Source organism: Podospora pseudoanserina, chromosome 4, assembly GCF_035222485.1.
Source record: "Podospora pseudoanserina strain CBS 124.78 chromosome 4, whole genome shotgun sequence".
NCBI classification, from domain to species: Eukaryota; Fungi; Ascomycota; class Sordariomycetes; order Sordariales; family Podosporaceae; genus Podospora; species Podospora pseudoanserina.
The window spans coordinates 1,644,960-1,655,827 of NC_085923.1; the positions used below are offsets into that span (position 1 = coordinate 1,644,960).

Genomic DNA, 10,868 nt, shown 5'->3' on the forward strand with positions numbered 1-10,868 from the left:
TATAAAGGGTACTCGTCTTATACTTTATTCCGTACGTATTTCTAATTTTTTATCGTTAGTTAGATACTTTTAAGGTTTTTTTAGTCGTAAGTAGTTACTATCCCTCTAATCGATATTTAAATTATAATCTTTATATTATAGTTACCCTAAAATTATATCTTTCGAAGGTTTTATATTTATAATATCGAATATAATTAATATTATTTTTCCTTTAACTATAATATTTAAGGGTAATATCTCTCTATAGACCTTTTACGTAAGAAATAAACTTTATATAATTATTTATTTCTTTTTTTTCTTTTATAGTATACGGGCCTAGTATACGAACTATAGCGAAATTAAGTTCGTTTCTGTATTACCGTTTATTAATATTATTATTTAAAGATCCTTTTATTATATAGTAACTTAGAGGCGTTTATTTTTTTTACTTTTTTCCTATATAGTAGTAACCTCGTTAACGAGCGCCGGGTCGTTATCCTATACCTTTACCTTACGTTAATACCTTCGAAAATATCGTTCGTGGTCCGTTAAAGGTTAACGGCCTCCGCGAAAGGCCGTAAGTCGTTTCTTAAATAGTTATATCGTTTAAGAGCGTCCTCTTACCCTAAGTTATTTAGTAATATAAAGTCTTTTAATTATATTTACCTAGCTTCCTCCTATTTTCCGTCTTTAATATTCTTTCGTATTTATATTTAATAACGGTTTTTCTATTTAATCTTAAACGTTTTAGCTTAATAATATTATTTAACCTTCTCCCGTAGGTATATAGCGTAGTTTAGACTTAAATACTATTTTAATATTACTTCCTTCTATAAGCGTATACTATCGTCTATATTTTAACCGTTTACGTATTTAACGTAATACTTTATATACTTTAATATAATCTATATAATTTAAAGGCTATCCTTTAGTTTAATCGGGTCCTAAACCTTTTATAAAATATAATCGTTTAGGTTCTCCTATTAGGCCTTTTCTTATCGAGCTATAATCCTTTTAACTAATTATAGTTTACCCTTTTTACTTACTTTACGTACCGGCTAATAGCCGTATAGCGACTTACTTTAATAATATTTTATATATTTATATATAATATATTAAAACTAAAGTATTCTTTAATATTTCGGATATCTAAAATAAAGTTATACTATATTTCCTTTATAGGGTATATATTATATAAATATTAGTATATTCTTTAGTAACTTCGTAATCTTAATACTAACGACCTTCCTACCTTTCCAGTACTTTTCCTAATTCTTATATAAAAGCTTTATAGACTATAATATATTTTATAAAATAGTAATTCCGTACTTATTATATTACTTTTTTAATATTATTTACTTAGTAGATCTCTACGTAAGACCCTCGTTTTTAGCGACCTTCGTAGTAACTTTTATAGCGATCTATACTAATTAATTCTATAATACTTATATTTAAAAATCTCTTTCTTTATACTCCGCCTTTAGCTTTTCCAGGGCTTCCTTTACCTTTTAAAATTCTATATCTTTTTATCCGGTATACTAATTAAAATTTTTCTTAGAGCTTACCGCTCCGCCTTACTAATACCTAATAGTTATTACCTCTATAACCCTCGGTCCTTTCAATATAATAGTTAATACGATCTCTTTTTTTTATCCGAGCCGTTTAAGTACCTTATAATCCTTTTTAAAGTATCCTACTTTACCGTAATTAAAATACTTAAAGTTATTTTTACCTTAGCCCCGGCCTTATAGCCTTTATTATTATATAGTATTAACGTCTATTAGTCCCGAATATATAATACCGGAGTAGCTAGTACTAAGGTATTTCCGCTTACGCTTATCGTTAGGACGGTTATTACTAAAGTATCCTTTATAATTATTACCGTAGGTACCTTTACCGTAATTCTTTTTCTCTGTATAACGCTCGAACTACCGATCGTCGATCCGTATAGCTATAGCGATATACTTATCGATAGTATCGGGCCTTAATTCCTTATATAACTTATTCTTTACCTCTTTCTTAAAACTATAGTAAAAGAGCTATATTAATCCCTTATCGTTAATAATACTACGTAGGCTATCGATTTTAAATTAAACCGCGTAATTAGCCGCTAAGCGTATTTAGCGTAAGCTTAAAAACTTCCCTTACGCGCGCTTTACTTTATTATACTTTTTAAATATCTTTTTAAGCTTAGCCTTAAAGGTATAGTAGCTCTCGAAATACTCTATAATAATCTTTTTTTAATACTCCCGCTCCTACTTATAATAGTCGTCGAGGATAGGCTTGAATTACGCGAAAGCCCTATCCTTAAACCTAATAGCCGCGAAAATTACTTTCGATTCTTCGTTAGTAAACTAGTCTAAATATTAACGAAAATAGGTCTTAAACTAAATTAAAAACCCTTTAAGCTCGGCCTTTTCTCCTCTATAGTACTCCGGTACCGGGAACTTAATAATCGACTTAGACGTAGTCGAGATAGTAAAAATCTACTCCCGAGTCTACTAAACCTTATCCTCGAGTTTTTTAAAGCGCTTAATAACCTACTTTACGGTAAAGGGTATATATCTAAAAAGTCCCTCGGTACCTAGGCTAGGCGGGACGCCTCCTATCTAAATATTCTTAGGTCTAGCTATAGTAGTAAAAAGATACCTTTAACTTATCCGTAATAGAGTTAAAGTAAGTATATAACGTATAATAAACCCCTATCTAAAACCTCTAAAAGGGACATTAATTAAAGGCACTTCTAAACAATCCTAGTCCGGTATAGCTAAATAATATACAATAACGGCTTATCTCTATTATAATAGTCTAAATACTAACGATTATAATTTATATTATATACTATAGAACTGTCTATCTACGCCGGCCAGTTCCTCCGTATATATAGACCCGTGGACCGTGGACCGTTAACTTACAGACGGTCCTCGGTCCGCTCCTAATTGGCCGATGCCGGACCGTGGACCGTAAGCCCCACCGCGGTCCCCGGTCCCTATCTTATTGGTCCGTTGCCCTTCTGGACCGTGAGCCCCGCTCGACGGCGCGGTCCAGTCTTAATTGGTCCCTCGTAGCCCCACTGTCTTCCAGAACCGTGACATAGTGGCCTAGAAAACGGGAATTAGTAAATAGGTTGCAGGATGTAATATATAGTACTATAATAAATATTTAAAGTGGCGGAGTTTAGGTAGAGGGTAAAATAAGTTATAAATACTAATATATATTAAGATATTTACCTAAAATAATATTAGATTAATTTAGGTTTATCGCTTTATTAAATAAGTTAGGACAGTTAGCCTTAACGAAACTAGTGGTCTTGGAAGGATCGCAGGGGGTAGGGCCGGGGCCGGGGCTGGGGCCGGGACTGGACGAGAGACGGAGTACGGATACAAAATAATTATCGGTTTCGACGGAAGTGCCGATAGTCGGGGAGTTAATGGTATTACTGGCGGCGGTAGTAGTAATAGTAGAAGTACGCTTTACGCGGCGCTTTTAAAACCTTTTAGCTACTATACTAGGGTTAAATACCTTTCGAGAGTAACCTTTTTTGCGGATTAAAACTATTTTAAGATTGCAGCTTTATTTAAAAGAGGGAAATACCGATTAAAAAATATAAGCTAAGTGGGAAATAGATAGGTAAAATAGCGAAAGAGAGAGCTAATAAAGTGGAGATTTGGGAGTTACGTAAAATCAGGAAGAACTTGGCAATCTATAGATAAGCTCTTCGTTGTCTTTTGATCGATAGGCACGCAGGCTAGCACAGTCGTAGGTGTCAAGGTGCCTTCCGTCGGTCCCACGTATCTCGACTTTGTCTGATGTTGGGCCATCAAGTTAGTTTTTCCTACGTTAATAATAGCCAATGAAGGCCCCAGAGCTAATGACAGTAGCATCCAGGAGATTCCACGCCGTCTGTTGGGTCCACTTATCCCATTATCGTCTGATGCTCAGCCATCAAGGTTGCTCCCACACCGGCAGGCACTGAAAGAAGACCACAACAGAAAGAGCAGCAAAGCAATAAAACCTCAAACCTAGAAACTTTGAGCTGAATCAATCTACTTGGACCACACAACATGGCTTCCCAGCAACCCATTGTCGAAGCACCCCCTGCTGGGCCTCCCAGGATCGCCTTGAAGCTTACCCCTGCTGGCCACAAGAAACAGCAGGAAGACCCCAACTTCATCGCCGAACTCATCAATACGGCTGAGAATGGCCGCAGTGGCTTTGTTCCCAATGTCAACCCCCTCATACCTGAAGAGAGCCGTCCTGCACGTCTCTTCAGTCGCGTTGCCGCTGCCGCCGCATCTGACCCCACTGCCGACCTTCCCAACTTTGACGTCTGGTATGAAGTTGCTTTGGAGGGTCGAACGCATCTCACTCGCCGCGAAGCTGAGACTGCTACCACCACCCAAACTCCTGCCGACGGCGGAGATTATTCTCTTCCCAAGGAGACTCTCGAGCTCATTCACAGGCTTCATCGCCTCGATGAGGTTAAAAGCGTTCACGCACTCCAAGCCGGGCCTCCTCCTGCAGTCAACCCAAGCGATGATCCCCGAAGTGTGAACCAGGGGTACCTCGATGCGGCACCGGCTGGCATCAACGCCCGCTATACCTGGGGCTTCCCTGGTAGTAATAGATTGGGCGTCAATATTGTCGACATGGAACAAGGATAGAAGCTTGACCACGAAGATCTCCAGGCGGCTGGGATCACTTTGATCTCTAGGTACAATACGGCTTATTATTCTCATAGAACTACCGTGTTAGGTGAGATGCTTCAGGTTAACAACACCATAGGAGGGGTTGGCATTATCCCAAAGACCAAAGGTCAGGTCATTTCCCAGTATCGGTCAACGGGCTATAATACCGCGGCCACTATACTGGATGCCATTAACAATATGGCCTTTGGAGACATTCTTTTGCTTAAAGCCCAGGAGAATAACCCTGTGGGAGGACAGTATTTATAGCCTATCTCCGTTGCCGACGCCAACTTCGATGCTATCCGCCTTACTTCTGCTTTGGGCATCACCGTCATTAAAGCAGCCTGCAACGGTAGGTATAACCTCGACGCCTATATCAACCTGTCTGGCAAGTACATCTTCAACCGCGCCAGTCCGGACTACAAAGAGTCTGGTGCCACCATAGTAGGTGCCTCCAGCTCTGCCGCACCACACTATCGCCTCTGGTACTCCAACCACGGCTCCCGAGTGGACGTCTATAGCTGGGGTAAAAACATCGACACCACCTTCACTAACGACAACTCCGGCAGCGACAACTCCTACACCGACTACTTCAGCGGCACCTCGGGTGCCTCCCCCATCATCGACGGCGCAGCAGCAGCAGTCCAAGGCATCGCCAACGCCTCGCTGGGGTATAAATTCTCCCCCTTGCAACTCCGCCAAATCCTCACCACCAACGGACACCAAGCAACACCCCCTCCACCGACCGCATCGGCGTCCTGCCCAACCTCCGCGCCATCATCGACAGCCGCTTCATCAACCTCGCTCCCGACCTCTACATACGAGACTACCCCACCGACAACGGCCGGGTCCCCTCCTCCGGCACAGTCTCCAACTCACCCGACATCATCATCCGCCAATCCCCCGTCCCCAACCCCCAAGCTTTGTTCGGCTCCGGCTCCAACAACGAAAACAACACCTCCCTCTCCCAACCTATCCTCTCCGGCCGTGACCACAGCATCTACATCCGCCTCCTCAACCGCGGCGGCTCACCAGCCCACAACACAAAAGTCACCGTCTACCACGCCCCAGCAGCAACACTCATAACCCCCAACCTCTGGACTAAAATCGGAACCGTTACCATCCCTTCCCCCATCCCCACCGGTCGGGTGCTGACGGTGTCACCCAGCCTCCCCTGGCCAGCAAATAAAGTCCCCAATGTCGGGCCGGGGGGGTACTCCTTTGTTGCGATCGCAACGACAGATAACGACCCTGCGCCTGTCCTCCCCAATACCTTCCCTGCCTTTGTGGAGTTTGTGAGCAGGAATAATAATGTTGCTTGGAAGAGTTTTAATGTGGTGAACCCGGCTAGTGGTGGGGTGAGTACTAGATTGCCGGTTGGGATTGCCGGGGCGTTTGATGCGCCGAGGAGGTTTGCTGTTAGGGGGGTTGGGTCGTTGCCGGTGGGGAGTGAGGTTAGGTTGGAGGTGCCGGGGGTTTGGCGAGGCAGTTGGGGGTTGTTACGCCTTTGGGTGAGGGGGGGAAGGGGGTGGTCGTGGTGCCGCTTCACCCTTTTGGGAGGGGGGGAGATTGAGGAGGGGATTTTGCCGGTGGGGAGTGTGAGTGAGTGTGAGCTTGTTGTCAAGGTGCCGGAGGGGGAGGTTAAGGGGGAAGGGCAGTGGGAGTATGAAATTGTGCAGGAGTGGGAGGGGTTGAGGTTGGGAGGGTTAGATGGCGGTTTGAGGGGGGTGATAAGGGGGAGGAGGTGCTGTGAGAGCTCAAAGTAAAAAAGACAGGGGTGTACTTTGGTTGAGAATAACGCTGCTTCTCGTCCACCTACCTTACGTATAATCACATCCTATAGTAATGAAGTTTGGGATTTCAGCATTCTTGGAGGCTACTTGAACTGCATGATTTGGTGCGCCTACTGTTGAAAATCAGGTAGTGGGTGAATCTCCACCAAACAGTTGACCAAAGTTAGGTATACTAACCTCTTCATAGTGAGAGACTGCCTGGTCCTGGAAGTCATACGAGCCTTTAACAAGATCTCTACCGTAATACACATATTTGAGAGCATTCTACATATAGGGAAGGCGGTGCCTTGGATATAGGGAAGATTAAGGTAATCATGGGGAAAACACTTTGGACGTTTGACCTGGTCAAGGCGGATTCTCACAACGTTGACTTGGAGGGCAAGTTGAGACAGTTTGGATTCTTCGTCAAGCCTGACATTCGAGTGCGATTTGTGCGTATTTCTCGGTACCATGGATTGTTACAGGTGCAGGTGAGCTGGACCAGGGGCTCAGCGGTCATCTTAAGAATGTGCATCAATGCTTGTCGAAAACTACAGGTAGATAATTATATTTGTTGTAGGTGATAGTTACGATTAGTGGGTAAAGTAAACTTAGTATGCATTAACAAAAAAAGCTGGCACAAAGAGACTTGCTAGACGGGTATTGTGCTTTGTTCCAAAATTGTATTTCTTTATCGCATGCCTCCTAGTCGTCGAAGCCATCGCTGGACTGCAAGCTCGTATTTTGAGACCGTATTGACTACGACTATGCAGATGTTGCAGTCAGCAACCAGACGGCTAAGATAGTGTCAGTCGGGGAAGTTATTTACATTAATATCGGACCTAACCTTCTACATCAGCACTCATATTATAATTCTCCTCTAACCTATTTTCCAGGAAGTCCACCTCTCTTCTAAGCAACCTCTTTTATATAAAGAGCAGTTTCCACAGTAAAAAAAAGTTTATTCAGCCCCATTCAGCGCCACATAAGCCCAAGCCGGAATGACACCCCCCGAAGCAGCTCCACACACTCTACCCTCCGCCCTCCTCACATGAGTCAGATCTCCACAGCCACCTTTAATAATCACCCTAGGACCAGTAGCTCAGGGGTAGAGCAACCGGCTGCAGTCCGGTAGGTCACGCGTTCAAATCGCGTCTAGTCCTTTCCTTTTCTTTTTCTGGTTATGCATAACAGACATCTTGTCACCTTTTCCGTTCTCATCATGTAACTATTGTTTGGAACACTTTTTAGTACATCCACTCCTGGCGGCACCGCAGGACACATTCCACACTGCTCTCCCGTTATCAACTACAAGGGAAGCCTCGTTAACGTCAAGGAGAGACATGTGGTCCGCACCGAGGAAAACCCCGTGCTCACCGGAATATTAACAGAAGATTCGTCATCAGCCTTAGAAGAGTGTGAGTGCATCGACATGAGATTCTCCTATGATAGCCCAGAGGAACTTACGGTCATTTCTTGCGCGGATAGCCTAGGTTGCTTGCCTTCCTTGCCTTGCCCTCTTTCTTTCAAGTTGCCTTCTTCACCTTAGGCGCATTCCCAGACCCATGGCAGGTAACACACATGAAGGTCAAAGTACCTTTTGTGTTACACATCCCGCAGCTTTGCCCATCGTTGGTTGCCCCCCTTCCATAACAAGCGCTGCATTGAATCGTTCTCGAACCGGTGCTAGAGCACCTGTTACAAGACATTCTAAAACCTTTAGTTAGCAGTGGTTTCCTCGAGTAGGAAGCTGGTTAAGAGGCTTACGTCAAAGTTGTATACAGTAGACCGAATAGCGAAGGGTTTCGACAGGCGTATATTTCATGTAATGGATCTCAGCAACCCACAATGATAATCGCAGGGATGGTGATAGTTGTAGAGAACGGTATGCCCTCTAAACTCGACAAACTGGGTCAGGGCTACCCACCCGTTAAATACCTCGTTGCCACAGATACCCCTCACATTGTCCTACATCAGGTAGCGCCGCGTCAGGCAACAACTACCTTATACATCAAGGGCCAACCACCCACCACCAATCTCTGCAGGACGCCTCCATCCAGCGAGTGGTGGCTGAAGATCTGCCAGTAAACAGCCTCCGATTCGTCAACACAAATACGGGGTTACAATGCAGCCACCGGCGATGGTGTGCACAGTGTGCACATGTCGACTTCAGCTTCAACTATCCACTGTATGAGTCAAAAGGTCACAGGTGTGCCGTGGAAGTGAGGGTTAACTTGTAAGTGTATAGTCCATCACCTACTTATGACATTAAGAAGGACGAGCAAGTTGTTTATTGAAGAGACTTGTTTATCCCGCTTTGAAGTCTATGGTCTTCTGGGGCAGCAGCGGGATATACCTAGGGCAGCTTTTTTCGGTCAGTTTGCTTAGAAAGGCTGCGTGCGGGGTAACTGGTCGTTGAGGCTGTGAAATGATAGGAGGGCCGTAGATTCGGCGGCCTTCTTTGCTAGGTATATCGCTACATCGTTGCAAATCAATCCGTATTACTTAGGCGGGTGGCTTCCGTTGGTTGAACTTGCCGCTGCTGCCTAGGTATAGCTGCAGGGTCTTTCATGAGGCACTCTGCCGCTTGGTCACAAGTAATATAATTGGTAGAAAATAGCGTGATGATACGCGTGATGAAGTGTTGTATTTATTACCTGTTCCCTAGGGAAGAGACTTTCAAAGCCTTTAGTTCCAGCTATGCCACTGGCCGTGTGCTTCCCCACAGCGGCACTGCCCATGCAGCTGATAAGCCATTTCCCGTCCAGTACTTTATAATAGAAGAGCAAAGAAATTTGAAACATAAGTCTCCTGGAAGTAGGGTTGTACCTTTTAAAACACAGCTGTTAAGTGTCAGGGGTCTTCGACACAGGCATTTTAAGGCATCATTGTCACATCCTTCCAACGAGACAAAGCCGCGATCAAGCAGGGACCGAAGGAGCCCAATTCAGGAGGGAGAGAAAGTCAAGAGGACGAGAAAGGGACCTTGGAGAGGAGGAGGCTCTATTAATACGGGGAGCGTGGCAGGACCGTGTGAGGACCCTTGTTTGAGAGAGCTCTACACCAAACCGGCCGCCGTTTTAAATTACAACTACAACTAAAGGATATCGTGAGCTGGACTCAGATTTTAACCCGTGGGTGTGGTATAGAAGCTGCTCCAAGTGATAGAACTTCGCTCCAATTAGTACATTCCCTACCCCCCATCCTCACCAAGGAAAAGGCACCAACAACCTCCCCCCAACCCCCTCCTCCAGCCACCGCCCAAACAACCCCAACACCTCCCCAAACCTAGGCCACAGCTCCTTCGCCATCATCGAAACGGGCTCGAACCTGTCAAAGACAGCCTCCTTCAGCTCCTTCTCCGCCGGGCCCACCTGCTCCCTCCACACCTCACAAACCATCCACGCCTCCCTCGCCATAATGTCATCCCGCTCATCATACTTGAACGCCGACGACCCCATCCGCTGCGCCCTGACCATCGTCAAAACAGCCCAGTCGGCGTAAGGCCTGATGAGCGCCTCGAGACGGTTGTAGACGATCTCGACCTTTGCGTCGGCCGGGCGGCGGAGCTCCAGGGCGGCGAACTTGGGCTGCAGATAGCGGGTCAGGTCCCTGGACTTGGCGAGGCAGAAGGAGAGGTAGTGGAGGGCGTAGTAGATGAAGGTGATGTGCTGGTGTGGGGGCATGGAGTGGGGGTTGTTCTCAAAGGTGTGGAGGGCGGTGGCGAGGGGGATGCTGGTCTGGGCTTGGTAGCGGAGGTAGGACAGGAGGGTGGTGGATGCGAAGGCGCCGACGTTGTAGGGGCGGGGGTGGGGGTTTGTTCAGGGGGCTATGACGGGGGAGCGGGGATGGTTGGGAAGGTTGTGGGAGGGGAGGGGGGATTGTTGGTGTGGGTGTGGGAGGGGCGGGCACTGTTGGTGTAGGTGCAGGAGGGGTTGATCTCCAAGCGCCTGGGGTTCGGAGAGCGGGAAGGATGATTCCGGCGGGGATGGGAGCAGCAACATAAGAGGTTGGAATAAAAGGGTCTGCTCTTCGGGTTGGAAAGGGGATGTGGACTTCGGGTGCTGTGGTTGGGAAGGGTGCAGTTGGCACGGGTGTCGCAATCACAAAGGGCGAAGGGGCTGGGGCGGGAGTAGTGACCGCGGGAGTAGTTGTCATGACCGGAGGAGTAGTGGTCATGACAGGACGAGTGGTGCTCATGACGGGAGGAGCCGTGGTCATGACGGGAGGAGCCGTGGTCATGACAGGAGCTGGAGTCACAGGAACTGTGGTCATAACGGGTCCCGGGGTTGGAGCCTCGGGACCAGCTGGAGGTTCCGGTCCCGTCGTTGCCGGGTGTGCTTTTGTCTCCCCTAGTGCCTCCCAATTTGCCTCTGCCCACTCCTGATAGCCAGCCAGCCGGTGGTCCACACACAACTTCACAAAGTCC

General features: G+C 46.1%; 1 protein-coding gene and 1 non-coding gene across 2 annotated transcripts; both read left to right on the forward strand.

The window, feature by feature from the left end:
• Positions 1 to 4,043: 4,043 nt before the first annotated feature.
• Positions 4,044 to 6,433, forward strand: QC764_0065130 (uncharacterized protein; the record flags this gene model as incomplete). Its single annotated transcript, XM_062940562.1, has 4 exons — positions 4,044 to 4,599; positions 4,765 to 4,913; positions 4,935 to 5,338; positions 5,395 to 6,433. 4 exons carry the CDS (start codon positions 4,044 to 4,046, stop codon positions 6,431 to 6,433), a joined length of 2,148 nt encoding a protein of 715 aa, XP_062800363.1.
• A 1,097-nt stretch (positions 6,434 to 7,530) lies between these two features.
• Positions 7,531 to 7,602, forward strand: QC764_0065140. Its single transcript has one exon. It is a non-coding gene; the product is annotated as a tRNA-Cys (tRNA).
• The last annotated feature ends 3,266 nt before the right edge of the window (positions 7,603 to 10,868 follow it).